Consider the following 27,873-nt stretch of genomic DNA (forward strand, 5'->3'; position numbering starts at 1 on the left):
CACTGGCTGATTTAATATTTAAAAAGCCGATGGCTGCACAGGATTTATTACAATGGACACATGAAGCAGAAGCAGCTTTCTGTAAGCTGAAACAATTGATAGCATCATCCTTAGTTTTAGGATTACCAAACTACAACAAGCAGTTTATTCAAACTGTAGATTATAAGCAAGGTTATATGACATCAGTGTTGACACAGCAACATGTGGACAAACAACGCCCCATAGCTTATTATTCATCATAGTTAGATCCAGTGGTGCGGTCTTTGCTCCACTGTGTACAAGCAGTAGTTGCAGCTGCAATGGCAGTGCAGGCTTCAGCCTCAGCAGTATTATTCCACCCCCTCACATTGAGAGTGCCTCATGCAGTCGCAATTATTTTACTGCAAGAAAAAGTAGCATATCTTTCTCCAGCTAGGCATCTATGCATGTATGACCATTCTGTTGGGCCAACCTCATATGACAATTGAACGATGCACAACTTTGAATCCGTCAACTTTGCTTCCAACCCCTGTAGATGGCAAACTGCACTGCTGCCTGCAGGAGATTGAGCAAAAGACATTACCTAGACAAGACCTTACGGATGTTCCCTTGGAAGATGCCGAGGTGACATGCTATGTGGATGGCTCGTGCAGTAGGGGTCCTGCAGGACAGAACCTAGTGGGGTATGCAGTCATTTCTGATACTGAAACTTTAGAAGCAAAATCTTTGCCACACAACTTATCTGCACAAGCAGCAGAATTGATTGCCTTAACGAGGGCATGTACCTTAGCAAAAGGTAAGAAAGTGAACATTTATACTGACAGCCAGTATGCTTTTTCTACTGTACGTGTTTTTGCGCAACAGTGGAAAAATAGAGGAATGATAACATCTACTGGTAAACCGATTAATCATGCGCAACTTATTTTAGATTTGTTAGATTCAGTCCAGTTACCTAAGAAAGTAGCTATTTGCAAATGCGTAGCTCATACAAAACAACAGGATAGAATTTCAAAAGGTAATGCACGGGCTGATACAGCTGCAAAGTAGGCAGCTTCAGCCACAGAAACCTTTTCTTTTGAGCGAGGAATTACAACCCTCAGAGACTTTAGATTTAGAAATGTTGAAAACAATGCAGACACTTACTGCAAATCTTGAGAAACAAAAGTGGATAAAACGAGGAGCAATCCTCGAAAAGGGACTGTACATCTCCAAGGAAAAGAAACCGATTTTGCCATCTAATTTATTTAGATATGCAGCGTTGTTGAGCCATGGGCAGAGCCATGTCTCAACAGGGGGGATGGTACAGTTAGTGAATCATGTGTTTACAACCTATGGGTTTACAAACTATACAAAAAAATTTTGTGCGGTATGCCATGTTTGTAACAAGCATCATGCACAAGGGGCATTGAAGCCTAAGCGAGGGAATTTTCCAACACCACCATATCCATTCCATACTATTTGAATGGACTTCATAGAATTGAATAAATGTGAGAATAAGAAATACTGCCTAGTTATTATAGACATGTTTTCCAAATGGGTAGAAGCGTTTCCAACTAAAAACCCAGATGCAGCTACGGTTGCAAAGGTCCTTGTTAAAGAAATTATACCCAGCTTTGGGATACCAGAAAAGATTTGTAGTGATAACGGGACACATTTCGTGAACCAAACAATCCAACAACTTAGTCGTTACTTCGGAATATCGTTAAAGAATCATTGTGCTTATCACCCCCAATCTGCAGGGCTAGTAGAGCGACATAATGGGGTACTGAAGAATAGACTTAGGAAATTGATAGAAGAAACACAGAAAAATTGGGTGCACTGTTTGTCTTTAACATTGTTGAGTATGAGAACTGTTCCAAATGTAAAAGGATTAACTCCTTTTGAAACTTTGTTTGGGAGGGCATATTATACACCTCAGTGGAAACCTCTCATGTCTACAGAGCAGGAGGCTGACAGTTCACTTGCAGGATATATGAGAAGATTTTTGAATAACAAACTTTTGCAGTTAAATTCTGTTTCAGATAAAGAGCAACCAAAATCGGAAGCACCAGTAGCCCCAGGCACTTGGGTCTGGGTGAAGATTGCGAAACGAAAGAATTGGAGCTCTCCGAAGTGGGAAGGTCCGTACCAGGTACTGCTGTCAACACCCACCGCAGTCAAAATCATGGAACGATCTTCTTGGATCCATTTGACACACTGTAAACTGGTTAAAAACTTTGAACTGGACAAAAACTTTGTTACTGTTGCACAACAAGCACAAAATGGCCAGATACAGAGTGAGTAGAGACACTGAGCAATTTCAAAAAACTTGTACGATTGTTTTTGTTGCAATATTGATCACACTGTTCTTTTTGCTGTGGCCATACTTTTTTCCTGCCACAAAGGTTGAACTGATTAGACGTAATGAACCAAACATAGACTGGCATCTGAACTTTAACACTTATCAGGCAATTACACGTGTATACGCAGAGACTTTCAATGTTTCGAACTGCTGGGTCTGTACGGCCATACCAAGAGCATACGGGGGTTTGTTAATGACTGCTATCCCCCTAGGGGTCAATGAGACCTGGGAAAATCTGTTTTTTGACACAGTTGCTATTAAAGCACAAGATAAGGTAGCACTGTATTTGCCTGTGACACAAAAAGGAATTGTATGTTTTATAAAATGACTCCATCCAAGTTGGGTGGAGTAAATGTAATGTTACTGTACAGTACAAATGTTATAGAAAACTAAATGATTTGAGTGGATCTTGTAGTACAGATTACGACTCATTTTTGAAATCTATGCATAAAACTCTTGATCAGGTACAGCACAATCCTGTACTTTTCAAACAGCTATCAGTGATAGATAAGAAAATGTTTCATGCAGGGCAGTCATTTCGTAACAAAGTAATGACAAAAGTAGAGGACTGTTATTTTGTATGTGGGAAAAAGGCATACAAATGGTTACCTGAGAATTAGTCTGGCAGTTGTTTTTTGGGATACCTGGTTCCGGCCATCCGACACACTGCAGCTTTGCCTCAAGGGAGTATTCGAAATACTCGAGATGTAACCAAAACAACTGTTAAGAAACCAGAGAATCCAGTGGGACGAATTGAAGCAGGGTGGAAAGTCCATCGTAATGTGGCAACCAAACTTGTGCACATGGACTTGAGCGATGCTGTTATATCCTGGGCAGGTATATCACCCATGTATGGCGGAGTCAAATCAATATGGGAACTGCGAAAACTGTCTAAACTTCTTGAAATAATGAGTAATGCAACTTTTTCTGCCCTTGAACTGACAACTGATGAACTGAATGCCATGAGAACTGTAGTGCTTCAAAACCGAATGGCTCTTGACTTCACCCTAGTGGCGAGAGGCGGAACTTGTGCTTTAATCAAAGAAGAATGCTGTGCGTTCATTCCTGACCATCAGCATGAGATAAACGACCATCTCGAGGTGATTCAGCAAGTGACGGCCATGACCAAACCAGGCCCAAACCCTCTGACAGAGTTTTTTCAGAATGCCTTTGAGGGGTGGGGCTCCATCTTTATGAACATACTGATTGCTATTGGGGTAGGTTTACTCCTAATAGGAGCTTGTATTTGTTGCGGAATCCCCTGCATGAAGAAATTAATTAAGGAATTCATAGATATATCCGTATCTGAAACTATGTATCAAAGTACTGAATTTGAAGAGCTGCTAGAATGTGAGACGCTTTCATAAAAGTTTAAACTAAATGACTTTCTTAACGCAAATCCTAAATGGAAGAGGTTAGGAAAAGAAGCAAACTGTTTATCCTTTTTTGAAAATAGAATAAAAAGTATTAACAGGAGGGAGATGTTAGAAAAATATGTATTAATATGTGTATGCTTAATGACAAATTAATAATCAAGTGTTTTTAATATGCTTTTCATTTTATTTCTTATGCACTGTGATTTATATAAATTGAGTTTCATATGAGACCAAAATATGCCTTATTGAGACTGCAGCATGCTTACTGAACCTGGCAAGTTGCCTTCTGACCTAGTAACTGCTAGCACAGCAATATTCTTGTTTATGCCTTGTGGAAATGTACTTGAGAAGCAGGTGTTAATCTGCTAGGTCAGAAGCATATGAATAGACAATATACCATTTAATAAATGTAATGATTTCAGACAGACAGCCTTGTTCAGAGGATGGGAACCTCTGCAGCTGCAGTAGTTTAGAGATAAGTTAGACAAAGGCTTTTTAGAGAAATGAACTGCTAGCATTGTGTTCAATTTAGCTATAGTATCTTGAATGCAACATAACAAGTATCTAACTGAAAGTAACCAAGGCCATGTTGTTTTCCTCAGGATGTTTCACATAAAAATTGTTTAAATCAGCAGAAAATTATGGGAAAAATGGTCAGCAGATGATGACCAAAAGGTGATAATTCGTTACGCCAGCATGGTAGGACAGGATTAATTTGATAACCTATAAAAATGAATGCATTTCCTGTTTCTGGTTAGACAAACTCTGTATTAGCACGTTTTTGTCTCCTTGCTGCAAGATTAAAGTGCCTTAACCTGAACCTACCGTGTTTTGATCATTTTTAAAGTATATCTTTTCCTTTGACAGATTGGTCCTTCGAGCCGGAATACGTATCTCTCGCTCTGGACCTAGGTCAGAATTGGGCCGGGTGCATGCATCCGTACGGAGAAGAGGCCAAATCGGCTCTTCTGCTTTGAAAGACCTCCAAATGAATTGTCATTCGAAAGAGGCCAGCCACTGTTTCTGATTTGGGATTGGAGAACAAGTCAACGATCCGGTGGATCAACTCACGGAGGGTCAGGTAAGGAGGATTTACCTTATTTTTGTTTCAAGATCAGGGACTAGTTACAGAACTATTCTTTTTTTTGTCAGATAAATTGCTTATGCAAATTAGAGACAGAAGAACGTGTTACTGTTTTTTGTCATAGATCAGGGAAACAGAATAGGTAGACAGTTATTCTAGATAAACTGTGAAAAAGGTGTAGATTTGCGGTACCATGTGATAGAAAGGGTTATGTAACAATTTACAGCTTAGCTAAGACACCAATGGGAAATCAGTGCACAAAAAGTTCCCGGGACACGCCCCTAACTGAAGACGTGAAGTATATGCAATTACAGCGTTCCGATAATGTTAAATATTATACCAAATGGGTCGATAAGTACAAATTCGAGAGTAATTTAGATAAACTCGCACTTATGAAACTTGTAAAACAGTTAAAAATAGACGCAAAAGGCAAATTAAAAAAGCAGAGACAATTAGGAGTCCCTCAGGCACACAGGTGGCTTGAGGAAGCAAATCGTAGGGAGCAAAGAATTAAAAATTCAAAAACGATGTTTTTAGACAAAGAAGATAATCATTTAGTAATAGCGATGGCCCCTCCTTCGCCCCCTCCACTTCCATTACCAGAATATGAAGCGAGTGGATGAGCTGATCCACCTCCGCTATACCCAGCTGTCCCTGCAAAAGCACAACCGTTTGTCAGGGATCCCATCGAGACCAGGTCTCAAACACACAACTTGAGGAGGGAAATTTAATTAAATGAGTTAAATAGAGCATCACAAGCTATGAATGAAGAAGAGATATGTCCGCTCATAGAAGTACCGAATCCTGAGGCAGTACAGGCAGGACAGGATACGACTCTTTTAGTTTATAGACCGTGGACACCGGAAGATATACGGAAAGCCACAGAAGGTATTCCCCACCCAAAAGTGAATTTTAGGAAGTTTTTAGAAGATTTACAGGGTATGAGATTAAGTTACCATTTGAATGGAGAGGAAGTAGAAAAAGTAGTTAGACAAATTGTAGGTCCAGATTGGCACATGATTTGTGGCAGCTGGAATCCTTGTGACGCACAACTTAGACCACTCCCACATACTGATGCAGAACTGGATGGCAGAGTGAAAGGTCTGACAGACCGAATCTCTGAAAAGTGGAAGCCTAGGGCTGATTGGACTTGTATTAATCAATGCATAGAGCAGGAAAAAGAAACAGTAGATGGTACTATGCCAGATTATTAGAATGCGTTAACAATCATAGTGGCATGACAGTTCCTGAAAATCAAGCGAATGATTCCCCGTATGAACAACAATTGAAAAATGCATTTTTGAAAGGGTGCATTGCACCCATTAGTAGCTTCATTACGAAGCATATGATAGATCACCGAACAAGTAGGTTACAGGCCTTACTTGAATATGCTAGACATGCAGAAAGACATTTTAATAGTAAAAAGAAAAAGAAAACCCAAGTGTTTTCAGCAGAAGATGTGTCAGAAGTATTTGTAGTACAAACTGGGAAAAAGGGTAAGAAAAATACCCAGGGAAATAAACAATCTGACAAACGATCAGAAGATTTTGAAGAAAGAAGAAAAAGGGTGAGTGTTTTAAGTGCGGGAAAAAAGGACATTTAGCAAGGGATTGCAGGCTAAATAAGAAGGCGACTACAGAAAATAATGAGGATGAGGAATGACTATATGATAGTCAAGAATCATTGGGTGAAAGTGAGCAGGAAAAGGTAAGTGTAAATGTGATAGCAGGAGAAGAGGATGTGACACAAGGGGTAGAGGATGTATATGAATACACAGACGTAGAAGAAAATGAAATTTTGGACCTAGCTCTTTTGAGCTTAGACCTTTACTTAGCAGACACAAAACCGGAAATGACACTTCTGGTAGAGGGGAGGGAAGTTAAATTTTTGTGTGACTCAGGGGCCTCATGCACCCTGATACACCCTTCCAAACTACCGGAAGATACAGAATCACCAGACTATATACTAGTGAAAGCGGCTAATGGACAGCTATATCGGGAGCCACTCTCCCGTGACATTACAATAGTAGACCCTGTTTCAGGGATGACTCAGAAAAGTAAAATTGTAGTTTCTGCAAAATGCCCAGTGAATCTTTTGGGTAGAGATTTAATGCAGATATTTGGCATAGCAGTAGTTCCAACCATGCAGGGTATGGAAGCACAGCGACAAATGGAAACTTTTGTAGTGCGACCAGAGGGTGAAATGCATTATTGGAACAGCCAGGACTTGGTTACGACTGATCCAGGGGCAGTAACCGAAGAACTAATGAATGTAGCTATCAGCAAGTTCCCCTCCCTCGACATTGACAAACAGCATTTGTTGCATTGTACTCTATATTACTGTAATAGACCAGGTCCTGATAAAGATTATGAACAAGAATTGTTTCAGAACCATGCAAACAGGCTGGTATTGCAAAATTTGTACTGGGATGCAGAAGGGAACAGTGTAGCAAGCTGTTCATTGCCCCAGGAATTTTTAACACTCTACAAATCTAATTGACTGCTCCATGTTAGTTTGACTAAGAATAAAACTTTAAAATGGGCAGACTTAGGTGAGAAAGTCACGAGGTGGGAAAAACAGACAGAACTAGAACTCTCAGAACAAGGAGTACAGAAACAGAAATTGAATTGGATCACACAGACACACCCAGCTGTACACTCACAGGCTAGTGAGGATAGCTGAGTATTACTATTATTGGAAGAAGAGGAAAAAGCCTTGCAAGACATACCAGACATTCTCTGGTCAGCAGGGAAATCAGATGTAGGACTAATACGAACAGCAGGACTAGTTACCATAATGTCAAAGTCAGCTTTTAGACCCCAGAAAAGACAGTATCCCTTGAGAAAGGATGCAGAATTAGGAATCAAACCTATCATAGCAGCCTTACTCAAGGAAGGAGTCTTAATAGAATCCCCTGATTCACTATGTAACACACCTTTATTTCCTGTCAAGAAAGCAAACGGGGAATGGCGTATGGTCCAAGACTTACAAGCAGTAAATAATGCAGTTATACCCAGAGCAGCAATGGTGCCAGATCCGCACACCTTACTGAATGATTTAAAGCCAGAACAGAAATATTTTTCAGTGGTAGACATAAGTAATGCATTTTCTGGATACCGATACACCCTGACAGCCAATATTGGTTTGCATTTACATTTCAGGGAAAGCGGTACACATATACCAGATTACCACAGGGGTATTGTGAAAGTCCAACGATATTTGCACAAGAAATGGCAAGCAACCTGGCGGGATTTATCCCACCGAAAGGTAGTCAGATTCTACTTTATGTAGACGACATTCTGCTGGCAGCCCCCACCCAGCAAGAATGCAAAGAAGACACGATAGCTGTGTTACAATTTTTAGCTACTCAAGGTCACAAAGTAAACAAAGACAAGTTACAGCTTTGGAGAAAACAAGTTAAATACTAAGGAAATGTAATATCCAAAGAAGGTAGAATATTAGATGAAGACAGAAAAACAGCGATTTTACAAGCACCTAGACCAACTACCAAGAAGGAAATGATGTCCTTCCTGGGAACTACTAATTTTTGTCGGAGTTGGATACCAAACTATGCTTTGGAATCTGCTCCACTGGCTGATTTAATATTTAAAAAGCCGATGGCTGCACAGGATTTATTACAATGGACACATGAAGCAGAAGCAGCTTTCTGTAAGCTGAAACAATTGATAGCATCATCCTTAGTTTTAGGATTACCAAACTACAACAAGCAGTTTATTCAAACTGTAGATTATAAGCAAGGTTATATGACATCAGTGTTGACACAGCAACATGGGGACAAACAACGCCCCATAGCTTATTATTCATCACAGTTAGATCCAGTGGCGCGGTCTTTGCCCCACTGTGTACAAGCAGTAGTTGCAGCTGCAATCAGCCTCAGTAGTATTATTCCACCCCCTCACATTGAAAGTGCCTCATGCAGTTCCAATTATTTTACTGCAAGAAAAAGTAGCATATCTTTCTCCAGCTAGGCATCTTTCTTGTATGACCATTCTGTTGGGCCAACCTCATATGACAATTGAACGATGCACAACTTTGAATCCGTCAACTTTGCTTCCAACCCTTGTAGATGGCAAACCGCACTGCTGCCTGCAGGAGATTGAGCAAAAGACATTACATAGACAAGACCTTACGGGTGTTCCCTTGGATGATGCCGAGGTGACATGCTATGTGGATGGCTCGTGCAGGAGGGGTCCTGCAGGACAGAACCTAGTGGGGTATGCAGTCGTTTCTGATACTGAAACTTTAGAAGCAAAATCTTTGCCACACAACTTATCTGCACAAGCAGCAGAATTGATTGCCTTAACGAGGGCATGTACCTTAGCAAAAGGTAAGAAAGTGAACATTTATACTGACAGCCAGTATGCTTTTTCTACTGTACATGTTTTTGTGCAACAGTGGAAAAATAGAGGAATGATAACATCTACTGGTAAACCGATTAATCATGCGCAACTTATTTTAGATTTGTTAGATTCAGTCCAGTTACCTAAGAAAGTAGCTATTTGCAAATGCGTAGCTCATACAAAACAACAGGATAGAATTTCAAAAGGTAATGCACGGGCTGATACAGCTGCAAAGCAGGCAGCTTCAGCCACAGAAACTTTTCTTTTGAGCGAGGAATTACAACCCTCAGAGACTTTAGATTTAGAAATGTTGAAAACAATGCAGACACTTACTACAAATCTTGAGAAACAAAAGAGGATAAAACGAGGAGCAATCCTCGAAAAGGGACTGTACATCTCCAAGGAAAAGAAACCGATTTTGCCATCTAATTTATTTAGATATGCAGCATTGTTCAGCCATGGGCAGAGCCATGTCCCAACAGGGGGGATGGTACAGTTAGTGAATCGAATGTTTACAACCTATGGGTTTACAAACTATACAAAAAAAATTTTGTGCAGTATGCCATGTTTGTAACAAGCATCATGCACAAGGGGCATTGAAGCCTAAGCGAGAGAATTTTCCAACACCACCATATCCTTTCCATACTATTTTAATGGACTTCATAGAATTGAATAAATGTGAGAATAAGAAATACTGCCTAGTTATTATAGACATGTTTTCCAAATGGGTAGAAGCGTTTCCACCTAAAAACCCAGATGCAGCTACAGTTGCAAAGGTCCTTGTTAAAGAAATTATACCCAGATTTGGGATACTGGAAAAGATTTATAGTGATAACGGGACACATTTCGTGAACCAAACAATCCAACAACTTAGTCGTTACTTCGGAATATCGTTAAAGAATCACTGTGCGTATCACCCCCAATCTGCAGGGTTAGTAGAGCGACATAATGAGGTACTGAAGAATAGACTTAGGAAATTGATAGAAGAAACACAGAAAAATTGGGTGCACTGTTTGTCTTTAGCACTGTTGAGTATGAGAACTGTTCCAATTGTAAAGGGATTATCTCCTTTTGAAACTTTGTTTGGGAGGGCATATTACACATCTCAGTGGAAACCTCTCATGTCTACAGAGCAGAAGGCTGACAGTTCACTTGCAGGATATATGAGGAGATTTTTGAATAACAAACTTTTGCAGTTAAATTCTGTTTCAGATAAAGAGCAACCAAAATCGGAAGCACCAGTAGCCCCAGGCACTTGGGTCTGGGTGAAGATTACGAAACGGAAGAATTGGAGCTCTCCGAAGTGGGAAGGTCCGTACCAGGTACTGCTGTCAACACCCACCGCATTCAAAATCACGGAACGAGCTTCTTGGATCCATTTGACACACTGTAAACTGGTTAAAAACTTTGAACTGGACAAAAACTTTGTTACTGTTGCACAACAAGAACAAAATGGCCAGATACAGAGTGAGTAGAGACACTGAGCAATTTCAAAAAACTTGTAATGATTGTTTTGTTGCAATATTGATCACACTGTTCTTTTTGCTGTGGCCATACTTTTTTCCTGCCACAAAGGTTGAACTGATTAGACGTAATGAACCAAACATAGACTGGCATCTGAACTTTAACACTTATCAGGCAATTACACGTGTATACGCAGAGACTTTCAATGTTTCGAACTGCTGGGTCTGTACGGCCATACCAAGAGCATACGGGGGTTTGTTAATGACTGCTATCCCCCTAGGGGTCAATGAGACCTGGGAAAATCTGGTTTTTGACACAGTTGCTATTAAAGCACAAGATAAGGTAGCACTGTATTTGCCTGTGACACAAAAAGGAATTGTATGTTTTTATAAAAATGACTCCATCCAAGTTGGGTGGAGTAAATGTAATGTTACTGTACAGTACAAATGTTATAGAAAACCAAATGTTTTGAGTGGATCTTGTAGTACAGATTACGACTCATTTTTGAAATCTATGCATAAAACTCTTGATCAGGTACAGCATAATCCTGTACTTTTCAAACAGCTATCAGTGATAGATAAGAAAATGTTTCATGCAGGGCAGTCATTTCGTAACAAAGTGATGACAAAAGTAGAGGACTGTTATTTTGTATGTGGGAAAAAGGCATACAAATGGTTACCTGAGAATTGGTCTGGCAGTTGTTTTTTGGGATACCTGGTTCCGGCCATCCGACACACTGCAGCTTTGCCTCAAGAGAGTATTCGAAATACTCGAGACGTATCCAAAAAGACTGTTAAGAAACCGGAGAATCCAGTGGGACGAATCGAAGCAGGGTGGAAAGACCATCGTAATGTGGGTACCAAACTTGTGCACATGGACTTGAGCGATGCTGTTATATCCTGGGCAGGTATATCACCCATGTATGGCGGAGTCAAATCAATATGGGAACTGTGAAAACTGTCTAAACTTCTCGAAATAATGAGTAATGCAACTTTTTCTGCCCTTGAACTGATAACTGATGAACTGAATGCCATGAGAACTGTAGTGCTTCAAAACCGAATGGCTCTTGACTTCACCCTAGTGGCAAGAGGCGGAACTTGCACTTTAATCAAAGAAGAATGCTGTGCGTTCATTCCTGACCATCAGCATGAGATAAATGACCATCTCGAGGTGATTTAGCAAGTGTCGGCCATGACCAAACCAGGCCCAAACCCTCTGACAGAGTTTTTTCAGAATGCCTTTGGGGGGGGGGGGGCTCCATCTTTATGAACATACTGATTGCTATTGGGGTAGGTTTACTCCTAATAGGAGCTTGTATTTGTTGCGGAATCCCCGGCATGAATAAATTAATTAAGGAATTCATAGATATATCCGTATCTGAAACTATGTATCAAAGTACTGAATTTGAAGAGCTGCTAGAATGTGAGACGCTTTCATAAAAGTTTAAACTAAATGACTTTCTTAACTGCAAATCCTAAATGGAAGAGGTTAGGAAAAGAAGCAAACTGTTTATCCTTTTTTGAAAATAGAATAAAAAGTATTAACAGGAGGGAGATGTTAGAAAAATATGTATTAATATGTGTATGCTTAATGACAAATTAATAATCAAGTGTTTTTAATATGCTTTTCATTCTATTTCTTATGCACTGTGATTTACATAAATTGAGTTTCATATGAGACCAAAATATGCCTTATTGAGACTGCAGCATGCTTACTGAAACTTGCAAGTTGCCCTCTGACCTAGTAACTGCTAGCACAGCAATATTCTTGTTTATGCCTTGTGGAAATGTACTTGAGAAGCACTTGTTAATCTGCTAGGTCAGAAGCATATGAATAGACAATATACCATTTAATAAATGTAATGATTCCAGACAGATGGGAACCTCTGCAGCTGCAGTAGTTTAGAGATAAGTTAGACAAAGGCTTTTTAGAGAAATGTACTGCTAGCATTGTGTTCAATTTGGCTATAGTATCTTGAATGTAACATAACAAGTATCCAACTGAAAGTAACCAAGGCCATGTTGTTTTCCTCAGGATGTTTCACATAAAAATTGTTTAAATCAGCAGAAAATCATGGGAAAGATGGTCAGCAGATGATGACCAACAGGTGGTAATTCGTTACGTCAGCATGGTAGGACAGGATTAATTTGATAACCTATAAAAATGAATGCATTTCCTGTTTCTGGTTAGACAAACTCTGTATTAGCACGTTTTTGTCTCCTTGCTGCAAGATTAAAGTGCCTTAACCTGAACCTACCGTGTTTTGATCATTTTTAAAGTATATCTTTTCCTTTGACACTTATACAAACAAAATCATTAATAACACTGAAAGAGTGTTTATTCTTCACGTACTTTACATAAGCATGTTCAAGTAGAAAATAAATTAAACCCATTATATCTGTGTTCACTGAAATAACAGAAAATTCGTAAATATTGATGCTGTGTGCAAACAGAATAAACAGCCAATAATAAGTGCATTGAAGAGAAAATCTAATTTTATGTTATAATACACAGTATTTGCAAAACTTGAAGCCATAAGTCATGTAATCTGAGCAATAAAATAGAACTTGGTATACACAATGAACAATATATTCCAGAAATTATTCCTCAGAATATAGGTAATCATCATTCTATAATACCATTAAAATATTGACACTTTTTATCTTTATTTCCTTTTATGTTCTCATACCTTGTAGCATCAATTCTATTCATTTATTAATGTTCGTGCCCCTTTTGTGTGACATCTTAATTCTTTAGGTTGCCTGGTAAACTATAGCTATCCAACAAATTATTGCTGTCTGTTTGGATGACTGTTCTTGTTGGAATGTTTTATGCCATGGTGAGTTTCACCTCAGAGTGTTGTACTGTGCAAGCCAGCAGTGTAATCTTTGTTTTTTTCCCCTTTTGTCCACTGTGATTCAACTGTTGAGTTGCTATATATAATTTTGAGGAGTTGAGGGAGAGCCCTCCACATCAAGGGTGCAGGATGGACTTGCCTCCCCCTACAAACAAATATATTTTTTTCAAATTTTACAGGTTTTTCATCCCACTGTCTTTGAAATTCAATTTACAGTAAATGGTGAGCCAAAAAAAAAAAAAAAGATTGCTGATGGCTCATAGGTAAACACATAAACTATACATAACAAATTATAAATTAAAATTTGGAAGGCAGTCCTGTGGCCCTTTTTGCTGTGATTTCTTTATATCTTGATATTAACTGCTAAAAAAGATGCTCCTTGCTTTAGCTCAAGGTATTCATTACAGCAGTTAAGCTTCAAAATGATATATCCAAAAGGTAACCTTGTAGAAAAGGCCACACAACGCAGAAGTGCTTTTCTCCAATTTAATAGAAAACAAATCCAACAATAACGCAGTTCAACACATATATATGTTTTCGTTTCATAAGACTTCATCAGATGTAGACTGGATAAAACAATGATTGTTTTATCCAGTCTGCATCTGATGAAGTCTTATGAAACAAAAACGTATATATGTGTTGAACTGTGTTATTGTTGGATTTATTGTTTTCTATTAAATTGGTGAAAAGCACTTCTGCATTGTGTGGCCGTTTCTACAAAGTTACCTTTTGGATTTATCAGTGACTGTTGGTGCCTTTTAGCAACTTTTTGTGTTTCTTCAAAATGATATGCTATCTAAGTACCATGTACACTTCAGTAATACAGTTACAGAGAAATTTGCAACAGCTCTTTGGGACATATGGTTACAACAAGTGAACAGGTTCTTGGATATTATTTACTGTAGTACTCCAGGGTTCAAACCTCTTCACATCATCGTGTTATAAGGCAACCACAGCGAAACGTAAACATAGGTGTAATATATCACCTAACTGGGAATGTATACTACTCACTTCACAATCCCCCTTTGTGAAGTCCCCTTCAGTGGTACCCAACTGCAGATTGCAGAATCAAATTGGTTTACAGGCTGTACACATAAAACATAAATAATGTAGTTAAACCGAACTAAATACACTGATAAAAAATACATTTCCCTTACCACAAGATACACACCTCAGAACTTTGTAGGCAATCTACGTCTGAAAGGTGATTGTGTATTTCTTGTTTTGCAGAGCATCTGGTTCTCTTGATGGAAATGCATCAAATGTTCTCATTAAATCTTGTATTGAAGCTGGTCTGTCAAAATATTTCTGTTGCAGAAATGTAGAATATAGGACAAGTTAAATATGTTCAACTTATTTCTGCTACAACAATACAATATTGGATACCAGCACAGGGTCACTATTCAGCATAATTTCATTCAAAATACATTTTGTTGAAAGCACAATATAGTTAATTGCACTGTTGTAAACAGTTTGGAGCCAGAAAGAACATGTACTGACAGCAGTGTGACCAGTACTAGCTGGATATATTCTGTTTTTAATTCTGAAATTGACTAAAGTTAAATATTATGATACATCAAGTCCTTCTTCTAGTATCTATCTAGCTTTATTTCAAAGAAAATGGCTATAGAAGTGACAAGTCCTTTGACAAAACAGACTTCAACAGTGACATCTTATAGCCTGTGGATTGAAGAAATGCAGAATGGCACATAAAACAGCCCAGCAAACGCTAACAGCTCTTCAGCATTTGAAACTGTGGACCACAAATCAAACCAGCTTGACTCAGAATGATACCTAGTGTTACCAAACTACTCTGCTGGTGTCTTCAGTCTTTCTTCATTAAACTGATACCATTTGCTGCAGTCTTACTTATTGAAAGTTATGTAGTTGTTAGGGTTCCTTGTGGTTGGTTCTGGTGCTTATTCATAATTACTGGCTTGCTTTTAAAAACTGTTCTTTGGGGTTTGGTTGGATAAAATAAGTATGTCAGTCTACTTCATAAAGTAGCTATCTGTAAAAAAACAAAACTATTCCAACAGAATAACAAAGAGAGACAACTTTATTTGGTTTATTTGTAGCTGAATGTATCTTCTCAAGTAACTCCCTGCAGTCTGCAACTCAACTTCTTCTAGTAGAAATTTATCTAATCTGTTCTTTTGTAGGAAAACCCTGTTGGATTTTCGCCTGTGTGACCTCTTTCTGCAACTAATGTAGAGATCCTGACTAATGTTCTATGCAGAAGATTGTGATTGTGTCGCTGATCATAACCTGCTTATTATACCATGATCCCCCCAAAACGTGCACGCTGATTGGCCAGCGTGCCCGTTGTAAATCGAGTTATACTAATGGAAAAAGGTCCGGTCGCTCGGACTTTTTTCCATTAGTATAACTCGTTTTTTTTAAACACTGTCTCGCTATGTTAAATGGGTTTAACATAGCGAGACAGCTTTAAAATAAGCAACAGAGATCTCCGTTGCTTATTTTAAAGCTGTCTCGCCATGTTAAACCCATTTAACATAGCGAGGCAGTGTTTAAAAAGCAACGGAGAAAGCAAGATCTCCGTTGCTTTTTGAGTCTCGCTATGTTAAATGAGTTTAACATAGCGAGACAGTTTAAAATAAGCAACGGAGATGTCCGCTGCTTATTTTAACTGTCTCGCTATGTTAAACTCATTTAACATAGCGAGACAAAAAGCAACGGAGATCTTGCTTTCTCCACAGCTTTTGCTCAACTCTGATGTACTGCGCAGGCGCGCAGTACATCAGAACTGCCGCGGATGCCAGACATCTGCGGAAGGGCAGTAAACAGGCATTATACTATGCCATTATTTAAGAAAAGTAACAGTTTCTATTCTTAAATAATGTCATGGTATAATAGCAATAACCCACGCCTGGGTGTGGGTAATGCTAAATTTACCCACGGTTGGCTTTGTTTGGTCCCTCGGGCTTCGCATCCATGTCAATTACCCATAATAAAGGGTTATAATTGGTGAAATGGTCATAATTCTTTGTAGTACATGGAGCTTTATCTTCTCCATGAATTATTAGTTATAGAGGTAAAATTGCCATATGTTTTGCCAGCATTAAAAGCCATGAAACACTTAGTGAGTGCAGACAAGAGAAGTAGTGTGACACAGTGTGTTACATTTACACTCACCTTTAATGCCACCCAACAATTTTATATTTTCATAGTACATCCAGATTCTTGCTTCATATTTTAGGTCTGTTCCTTATAACATCTGTGATTTTTGGACAAACCACTGATGATTGAAGTTGCTAAATAATGACATACATTTGAGTTTCAGAGTTCATATCCTAGATTATGCAGGTGAACAGATCCTCTTATTCTAGTAATTTTCTAAGATTTTTACAGGAAGCTAGGGACACATTAAGGGTACAGACAGCAGGTAGAAACAAATCCTTTGTTCTGTCACTGTTATTTGCTAGTCAGCACAGGGTACACCCCGACTTTAACAACATAAGCAGGGGGTGCTTAACATTTGTTGAGGCTGGGTCACGTCACGTGCCACTCTGGTGCTTAACTGGTTTGTCTTTTTCAGAATATCCGAGTGTAATCACTAGGCTCCATGCACTGCATGTATTTTGCTGCTAGCATTAACATTCTGTTTACTGTGAGTCATGCAGCTGTGTATTTTTACTAATATTATATCTGTAGGTGTTCCTTATCTCATGTATGTAAGACCCTCTACACTACAATCTCTTTATCTACCATGGATAACCAAGTGCTATTCATGTTATTAGTCCATTATTCTTGTTTTACTTAATTTCATCACCTGTTGACCAAGGTTAGCCCACAGCATACTGCATATTGTTTTTGATATGTATATCTTGTTAATAACCTGTTTTACTTTATTCCATATTTGTCTCTTGGCTTCAGTCATGACTAATAATACCTCACATACCCAGTTATTAAGCAAATAAATAATTAAATAAACTGATTCATTATTCAGAAAGATTTAGAAAACTGTTGCATCATTTTCTTTGCAAAATATCAGAGGCATGATAAACCACTAGCCAGTCTAGTAATACAGAATCTCTGTTACAAAAAACTGTTTTCTGATTATATTATATGCCATATTTGACATTTAATCAATCAGCATTATAGGAGTAAATTTATCACTAGTCACCTTAACCAGCTGCTAATTAGCACCATACTCACATAATCTGATCAGTGCCTAATTAGTAGGGCCTGCCTTAGGTGAATGGCACCCTAGGTGAAGACCTCACTGGTGTCCCCCACCCACCGCATCCCTCAGGCTTTCCCGTCCCCCACCATCATGGGCTCCCTTCATAGTCAGTTTACCTTTTTTCTACATTTTCATACATTTTGTGTTATTATTCACCCTTTTCCCACATCTCATCAATGCACCTTAACTGGGCCAAGCTGGACTGTAAATAACTGTGGAGGAAGTGAGTGAATTAAGCCGAGCCATTGGTTTTACACATATTCTGACAATCGTTTTAGACTTTTTCCCTGTTCCTTTTTGATTCAATAATGTCCTGAAAAAAATCATGAATAAGGACAGAAATTCATTCTTGCTCGTCAGTCTTGCTTTTTATTGCATTCTTTCAGCACACCCCTCCTGGGAGTGACTGCACTGTAACAACAATAAAAGAAAACTGAACTAAGCCTTAGTTTTTCTACATTTTCTGAGATACATTTTAGAGTTTTTTCTACCATTTTGACTTAATGATGCCTTAGTCTTACTCCTTGGCTTTCCTTTTTCCTTTATCCTTTTCACATACCCTAACTGGCCAAGAGTGCAGTGTAATATATATGGCATAAATAAGTAATAACATTAAGCTAGGGGTTTGGAAACTGTTAGGCCCCCAGAAGCCATGGGGTTACAGATGCTTTGAGGTGCATTTTAGATCTATCTTACAATCTTTTGATTAATTTATGGTCTGAACAAAAAATTATGGGCAAGGAAAAAACTCACCTTTTTTTAAAGTTGTATAATTGTAAAACATCAACAAAAGGGTGCATCTCCAAGATGGTGCTAACCTCAATCTCAAATTCTTTAGGACCTTAATATTGGAAATAATTCCCTTTTTGATTCTTAGATCCACTGTCTCTGTTAATACGGATCGCAGCAGGCCCATTGCAAGCAATGTTAAGTACAGACAGAGTCAGATAGTACCAACCTGGAGATACACCCTTTTGTTGATGTTTTATGAATATTCATGCTTAACAGCACCATCAGATGTGGTGAGTGAGATGCTGTATACAGGAGTTAACTGATGTGGACCCCTTAGTGTGTGGTTTTAAGCTGTGTCTGACAAAATAATAGTTCATAATAATCTGAGAGGACAACAAATGTTTGTGAGGATGCACAAATCCCATGTGGCAATAGCCTGTCTGGCTTCCCCCACAAAAAAATAAGTCACCTTCTGTGTATCCCTCTGGTAAGTGACTGTTAAACTGGAATGAAGGCACAAATTGCCACTATCATACATTTCAAGTAGCTGCTGTCAAACTTATATACAGCATGCCTCCTCACTCCAACCCCAAAAAGAAAGTCATCTACTGTTTGTTACTATGATATCACACTGGGACAAACACAACACAGTAACATAGGTTCATAGGTTGGTACTGGGCTATCTGCCCGAAGGCATATATTAGCCCAGCCATGTTGTGCGGTATTCACCGCCCCTTTAATAGTTCCCGAGACCCTTGTACTAGCAGCTAGTACCCTTGGCCCCTATCTAGTAGTGCTGTTGGTGTGATCCCCGGTGTGAACTTTCTGTTACCCATCCACTCATCAAGGTTCCTCTTGAAGAGTGATAGTGAGGGGCTCTGTCTTATGTAGATCGGGACCATGTTCCATAGTAAGGAAAGTCTCTGCGAAGGAAATCTATCCCTCCAGCATGTTCTATTCATTGTTGTGTTGAGGTTTATATCCCTAGAGCGTGTAGCTCGAGTAGATTTGGTTTTGCTAAGATGAAACATGTTCAACAATTCTGGATTGGACATGGCTCTGTAAGTTAGACAAAGATCGCCTCTGAGAAAGAGGTATGCAACAGAGAACAGTCTTAGCTTTTTCAATCATGCTGCATAGGGCAACTGTTTGAGGCCAGTAATCCTCTTGGTTAGGTACCTCTGTGGTCTCTCCAGCTGCTGGAGATGTCTAGCCAGGTACATTCCAATTGGTACATTGTACTCAATAATGGGTCTGATGTGGAAAGAGTAGAGGGGCACCATTACATCCTTAGATCTTGATGCGAACCCCTTTTGTGATCAGATAGGTCACATAGAAGGATTTTCTAACCACTTTGACAATATGGTTATCAAAGGAAAGCTGACTATCTACTTGGGTCCCTAGATCCCTTACTTCTTCTTCAGAGTTCAGGAGATTACCTCCTATGTTGTAGTTTGCAGGTACTCTGTTTTTTCCAAAGGGGATTACTATGCATTTTATTGCATTTAGCTTGAGACCATGGCTCTGACACCATGCATCAGTCTCATTTAGGCCCTTCTGGAGGATCTCCATGTCAGCCGGAGACACTATTATAGCACCCAGTTTGCAGTCGTCCGCAAACTTAGTCAGTCACAGCCCTTCCGTGCTTGCCTGTACTTCTGAGAAGTATATGCCAAACAGAAGGGGCCCCAGGACAGAGCCCTGAGACACACCACTCATTACTGGTGTGGATTCAGACATAGATCCCGCTACTCTTACTTTATGGGATCTGTCTGAGACCAGTTTGTGATCCATCTTATGACGTAAGGGTTTATGCCCAGGCTGGTGAGCTTATCAATAATACCTGAATGGGGAATGGTGTCAAATGCTTTAGCATTTAACATATTTCATCCAGTTGCTGTCAGATTTATAACATAATACCTTCTTACTTCAACTCCTAAAAAATTAACCACCTGTATATGCATCCAATGTATGAATGTCAGGAAAGTAAAAAAAACAATGACAAACACATTTTTTTTGTTCTTAACAAGTCACTACAATTAGGCAAGCTATAGTGACTTTCTGTGCACACCACTGAAGTCTGCCTTGAAAGCTAAAGAAATAAATGACCAGAATGTCCACCCCCTTACCAAGCTACAACAACCTTTATTCACACCTCTGAATTTCAGACCAGGTGAGGTTTAGGGCAGATGCCATTACTAAGTTTATGTCAAAATCCTCTTATACAGCCTAGATTGTAGGGACCTGAGGTCTGGCTGTTCTGTGTAGCATTTTATGCCTTATTTTTCAAAGATAATGACTTCTTATTTTTTTACACCTACCCAGAAGTGAATTATGTATGTGCACTGCATTATCATGTGCCTCCACAGATAAAAATCAGTGATATTATTTTCATACACACACTGCACACTTACCTAAAGTGAAATTCTTTTGCATATTGGAGAAAGACAGAGCACATGGGAAAACCTATACAGGTACAGAGAAGCCCGTCAAACTCCATACAAAAGAAAGTACAGCCAGAAACTAAATTTGAGGCGTACACTGTTAGATGGCAACATTACTCACTTCACTACTGTGTCAGTAAGCCGATACCTTCCCACACATCTGGCCCATCTAATCTACAGGAATAAATAAGTCAGATGTGCTCAGAGCTGATTAAAATAAATGAAACATTGGAGTATGTCAACTCAAAAAATTAAAAACTGGAAAAATGGAAGAAGCTTTAAACATATATTTAGATGAGATGATAAAAACTACAAAACTCAAAGGTAGAAATGAAGAAAAAGCTGGCTGGGTATGTTGCTGTTCAAGAAGAAATGTTTCAGAAATGGTAGACTTAGATGACAGAGCACATAAAGAAAATATGAGATTTTCTGCTATACCAGACTGTATTAATTTTATGAAGGTACTAAGAAGCAACTGGACTGGTACGCCACATCAGGAACTGTTAATTGAAAGGGCACACCATGTATATGCTCCAAACCTGGCCATGAGAAAGCAGCCAAGGTCTACATTAGTAAGGACACAATCATACTAGCAAATAGAGTTGATCTTAACAAAATTGTGGCAGAAGGGCAAAGTATAAAAAAATTAGAGACAACAGAGTGTTTGTAAAAATGATTGTTCACTGTACACCAGACAGAAGAGAAGCAAATTTATCCCAATAATAAGAGAATATTGAGAGGTAGGTGTGGGATTTAAGCTGCTGTATCCAGCTGTCTTTAGAGTGTTTGTCCTGAAGGATCAAAGTCCTTTGTTTTAAGTTAAAGAGGAAATACAAAAGTTTATCCAAGAAAAGTTTGTCAGCAAGCAGGAGGGGACTCTACTTCTCATTCTTCTGACAGTAAGGTTCACAGAGAGACTTTGCCAGTGAAATCTTTGCCAATGTTCTAAAATAAAATGCTTGAGAGACAGAAAAAAGCACAGCAGTTGACTAGAAAAATCAGCAATACCTTAGACTTGAATCAGAGCCTGGTGTTAGGAGATGGAGATTACCAGGTGGAAAACCAGCAACTCTGAAATTAGTGAACAAATGGAAGATTAAAAAGCATCTTATCACATTTGTGAAATATGGTAATGTAAGAAAAAGTGGCTGAAAAACACTTGACTTTTGTTGACTGTTAAACTTGTTAGTGGACAATAAAGCATATACCCCACTTTATATCATTAATGTTAGGAAGAAAGGTAAAATGGAGAAAACTAACTGTAAGGAAAACTATTTTTGTACTTATTAGCATTTGTATAAAACATTTCATGATATAAACTGTGTGTTATATACAGTAAAATACTTTTGTGTAGTGTGCAGTCAGGGGTGTTTTAAATGTGTGGGGACTATTTTCGGTGAATGTGTGTGTTAAAGTTATTAAAATAAACAAGTACTTTTTTAGTTGTAAGAAATACAGGTTTTATAGTATAACAAGAGAAAGACGGCTGGATAAAAGTAAGTTTAATGTTCATATGCTGTGATCATGGGCTGCTGGACTGGGGTGGGGTGTAAAAGTGCACTGATTATATTATATGAAGAATATTTTACAGGGGTGAATGTCTAGATTATTATCTTTGGCTTAAGCTTTGAGCATGAGTTTTGTAAACATGTAGGCTTTAAAAATAAGACAAAATGATGAAAGTCATGAAAATTTTCTAACAACTGTAAAGATATTGGCTTGTTTTCCAGTGGCAAATGTCCATTGGAGTTGAGATGTCTGCAACTGAGGGCAGCTGTGCATTCTTTTCTGAGTGAAATTTACAAAGACGCATTGCTGATTACAGTTTCATGGAGGCAAGTCTGCAAGTGCAAGCAGTTAATCTCAACAATTCTAAAAATTCTTTGCTGATGGAAATACAAAATTTAAAGGTACAATGGCAAGCAATTCAGTGAAAAAACAAAGTTTGAAATTATGGGAAGTGAATGAAATGTAACAACCTCCCTAGCAGCCTTAATACTTCCATGCACTTAATAGAACAGTATACAATTTAGTTTTATTCAAAGATAGCCAGTGACGTCTTCTTAGGACTATAAGTTCATGTTTTCTGAAAGCATAAAAGTTGTTTTTCCTATCTAGGAGGGGAAGAGAGATAAGAAAATAACAGACAGCAATCAGTGTAAGTGGGAGTACATGCTGTAGCATGCATGTTAGCATGCATAACCTTAATTTTAGGTTAGGTAATGCTTGTAGTTGCAGCCATCAATTTGGGGCAAATGTTCCCTTCTGGAGCATTAAACTTTATGTTTTGAAGACGTATATGGTTTTGTACATCTGTTCCAAATTACTAGGGCTGAGGGTATTTGTATTTAGTGTTTTGTGTGAAGGTTTTCATTAAAACAAAAGTCTTGAAAATGTGACATAGGTTCAAATGGAGATGAGAAGAAACAACTGTACAAAATATCAGCCTGCCAAATATTAGTATATGCATGCAACACAAAAGCTGAAATGTACATTCAAAAAACTGTCACTTATAATAGGTGAGAACAATAGCTTTTCATCACAATGGCTATGCTGTGCATATTATCCTGGAACATGAATGGCATTACAAGTACAGATAAAAAGAAAAGAGTACTTAATTATATTAAGAAATGAAAAGTGCAAATAGTAATGCTGCAGGAAACACATTTAGAAAGAAATGAGCATGTGAATTTGACAAAGAGTGGATATCAGAATGGATATTCAGCAGAATATCAGGGACAGAGGAAAGGAGAGTAATTATAATAATTGCTAAAGGGGCTCCAATAGTGATAGATGATGAAAAAAGGACAAAAATGATAGAGGTGTGGTGGTAAGGTGCTGTTGGCAAGAGAAGAGGATTACAATAGCATGCATTTATATTTCAACAAAAATTGTTATCATGGGGCTTAAGAACATTTTTGGAGAAGTAATCAGTTTTCAACAGGGAATATTATTTATGGGTAGGAACTGGAATTTGATTTGCAATAATAAAACAAAAGAGGGTAGATGTATGAAGAAATTTATGAAAATATTTGGTATGTAAGATATGAATTCAGTAGTAGGAACTCGAACAGAATTTACATATTACTCTCCAAGGTAAAATAACTGTGATGAACCAGATAGAAATTATATTTTGCAGGAGCATGTGCATTTCATTGAAAGCTTTGAGATATAGCCAATAACCACTTCTGATCATGCATCAATAAAAACTAAGATAAAAAAACGCAGGGTAACGAAATAAAAAATAAGATACTGGCAGTTTTCCACCTACCTGTTAAAAGGAGAGCAATTTATGGAATGGGTAGTGGAAATTATTCAAGAGTTATTAGAGAAGATAGAAATATTTTCAGAATTTATAGCTAGTGACTGAGATAAAATGAAAATAGAGTATAAAAATAGGGTCAAAATAAAACAGAAAGAGATATAGTTAAGAAGTAATAAAATTACTTAGAGCAGCTGATAAAGTTTAAAGTGTTGCAGAATAAAGGGAATTTCACAGAACAAGAGGAGAAGTAAATACAGAGTGATAAAGAGAAAATAATGAAGTATATGGATAATATGCAGCAGTTTAGAAACTTGTAGTTAAGTGACTTTTTTTGATAACTCCAGAGCACAAAAACTTTTAGCACAAATGACCCAGGCAACAGAATGTTGAAAGGGTTGCTTCCAAACCTAGAGAACCTATAACAAGAAAAATAACCAGAGATCCTGTACAGGTTTTAGAGATATTCAGGAAGTTTGATGAAAATTTGTACAAAGCAGAGAAATGTGTAAATCAAGAAAGAGTACACACAAAAATATTTATGGAAGACTTAATTATGCCACAGTCAGAGGTAGACGAGGCTCAGCAACTAACGATTAAGATAAGAGGTGATGAGAAAAAAACAGTGATGTATAATCAATCATCAGAAAAGTCTCCAGGAACAGATGGTATTCCTGTGGAAGTTTGGAAATTAGGAGAGAAGAAAGTGAAAAAGATCTGGAAGATTTTATTTAATAGCATTTTAAAAGGAGGGGAAGCACCAATATCGCAAAAGAAAGCTGTGGTGGGTGTGTTACCTAAAGATGGCAAAGACCCTTCAGACCCAGCTTCATATAGACCAATTTAATGCTAAACCATGATTATAAAGCATTTATATGTCAATACTAGCTTAAAGAATGGCAAAAGTGTTGCCAGTTTTGATAGATATAGATCAGTGTGGTTTCGTGGTGGGCAGGCAAACATTTGACAACATTAATAGAACAACAATGATCTAGAGGAAAGCAGAATGTAGGAAAATACCTGTGTTGTTGGTGGGTCTTGATACAGAGAAAGCATTTGACAGAGTAAGCTGAGATTTTATGAGTAGGACATTGGAAGCATTTGCATTCCTGACACAATAATAAGGCTAATGAGACAGATATATAAGGATCTGAGGCAAGAATTAAAGTGGGAGGGTTCCTCTCAGATAAGTTGCATTTAAACAGACGAACCCAAGCAGGGGTTTCCTCTTTCCCCTTTATCTGCTTTATAATTAGAGCCATTGGCAGATAAAATAAGGAACTCAGAAACAGAAGGATATAATTGGTATGGTCATCAAGAAAAGTTGGCTTTATTTGCCGATGATATTATTTTGCACATCCATGTTGTGGAACATTTTAAGACAGTTTCACGTTTTTTCAGGATATAAAATTAATGAAGATAAAATAAAGGCTATAACTGTAAATTATGTGCTGAAAGAATAATTGGTTCTGCAATACCCTTATTTATGAGGACATGATAAGATGAAATATAGATTAAAAAGGCTTCTGGTTATAGCAGCTAAGGATATGTGGGAAGAGACTAAAAAACGATAATACAAAAACTGAAAAACTGGAAACATTTGTTTATGGATATGAATAGTAAGATACCAGGTAAAAATCTCCTATCCTTTGCCCTTACACGCCTCTCCTACCACCATCCATCCGCATCACCACAAATCACTCTTTATTCAAAAAATCATTTCACTCACATTTAATATCCCTGTGGGAATGCTCCTGCTCCCACCCCACATAATCTCTTCTCCTCCTTACACTGGCAACATCTACTTCACTTCATTCTCTAATTCTTACAGCTTGCTCTAGCATGGGGTAAGTCATGAGCAGCAAGCTACTTAGAATCTATAAAGTGCATTATTTCCTACAGAAAATATACCTTTAAAATGCAATGTTCATTAAAATGCAATGCTTTTTATTTAGTTGATATATACAATGTTCTTTCTAATGTAATTGTTTTTTACTATACTAAAATATTTGTACTTAATGTAACCTAAAACCATGACTGCAATCTTTGCTTGTATTTGGAGCTTTTCTCCCCAGGACTCCATTGAAAATGGGGTCTTTTTTGGCCCAATGGACTATCCTGGTAAAACAACTACAAATAAATAAATAAAATAAAATAAAATGTTTTAGTCACTTTAGTCTTGTATATGGGTCAGGCATACTTTTATCGACCTGAGAAGAAGTTGTGGACAATAATTAATAAAGTGTTGAAGGAATTTAACTGAGAAGGAAAGAGGGCAGGAGTTAAGTGGGATATGCTGGCCCTTCCAATAGAACAAGGTGGTTTAGGTTTACCTGATTTGAAGGGGTATTTTAGAACTACACATTTAAGGCTAATAAACATAGCACAAGCATAAGGTTATAATTCAAAGTGGAAAGAGATGATGATGAAGCAAGGGGGAAATTCAAGAAATAGAGGGAAAGTGGGGATTTTGGATGCAGATCCTTAAGGAGTATAATAACAACTATACTAATACTTTAAATATTATATGTATAAAGTTGCGGAAAGTATTCTAAGAACTAAGCCAGTATGACAGTGGAGACAGGAGATTTTGCCAATAGGGATGACTACAAGTAGGAGTACAGAAACTAAGCAAGACAGGGGTGGAATTTTCTGGAGAAACCTGGCAAAGGAACCAAGATATTGGGAGCAAATAACTCAAGCAAGAAAGGTAACAGAGCGGGATGAGGCCAAGAAGACATTTGGATTTCCGGCTAGAGACTGCTTTCCCTACTATGGCTTGATCTCAGAGTACAGGCAAACATAAAGGGCTAGGAGAATTTTAAGTGAAAGTAATGCTCTAGTAGAGTTTTTAGTTAAATCTAGAACTGAGGCAGCTGTTAAAAAAGGATAATTAGTAGGGCATATACAATACAGCATGATAACTATAAGAATCCATCAGAGGGGGTTAGAAAAGATTGGGCAGAGATACTGGAAAAGCAATTTACAAGAAAACAATGGGAAGACGTATGTATGGCTCTCAGGTTTGGAAGCAAGTCCAGAAGGTTTGGGAAATTTGCTTGGAAGTGTTTACATAGGTATTTTTATACTCTAAGCAGACTCCAAAGAATGTTTCCTTAGGCTGATAGCAAATGTTGGAGGTGTGATAGAGAGGAAAGAGTTAACTGGGAACATATGTTTTTGAAGTGTAATGAGTTGGCAGATTTAAAAAATCCCCTACAGAGTACCCTACCAGAAATATTGGGTGAGCAAAGGGTTGTAAGTAAGGAAATTATTATTTTGAGCTGGAATACATGATCTGAATTGCCTAGACATAGTAAGGCCTTATTAAGTTTAATTCTGTTAGCTCAGCTGCCAGAAAAGCAATTACTAGAACATGGAAATCAGTCTACACAAGCTGTATTTGAGGTATTGACTATTATAAAAAAGATAAAAGGACTGGAAGAGGGATCTTTAGAAAAGGAAAGGAGCAAATTACATAGAAGTAAATGGAAAATATGGGAACAATACATGGATAATAAGGTTCAGGAGGAAGAGGAGGAATTCAGAAATTTTTGTAATGTTGGACTGATGATAGTAGCAAAGAAAATACATATGATATATATTGCATTTCAATGGAAAATGTTAACATTGTTTTCTTTTCTGTTAATATATGTTTGCTTATGTCTTAAGTGATCATTTAATAAAGGTGATTAAAAAATAATATTTCACTGGCAGTAAAGAGAAGTACTGTAATAAAAGTTGCAGAAAATAATATAATTTGCTA

At 37.9% G+C, this 27,873-nt stretch overlaps 1 protein-coding gene across 1 annotated transcript in view; it reads right to left on the reverse strand.

The window, feature by feature from the left end:
• The window catches only part of LOC122813360 (coiled-coil domain-containing protein 80-like), a 141,280-nt gene that overhangs the window by 10,938 nt on the left and 102,469 nt on the right, over positions 1-27,873 (reverse strand). The window contains exon 4 of the mRNA XM_044085637.1: positions 14,634-14,770. Within this exon, the coding sequence (XP_043941572.1) occupies positions 14,654-14,770 (117 nt within the window). The 3' untranslated portion in view covers positions 14,634-14,653. The remainder of the gene's footprint in view (positions 1-14,633; positions 14,771-27,873) is intronic.

Source organism: Protopterus annectens, chromosome 1.part1, assembly GCF_019279795.1.
Source record: "Protopterus annectens isolate FY-2018-M chromosome 1.part1, PAN1.0, whole genome shotgun sequence".
Classification (NCBI taxonomy): domain Eukaryota; kingdom Metazoa; phylum Chordata; order Ceratodontiformes; family Protopteridae; genus Protopterus; species Protopterus annectens.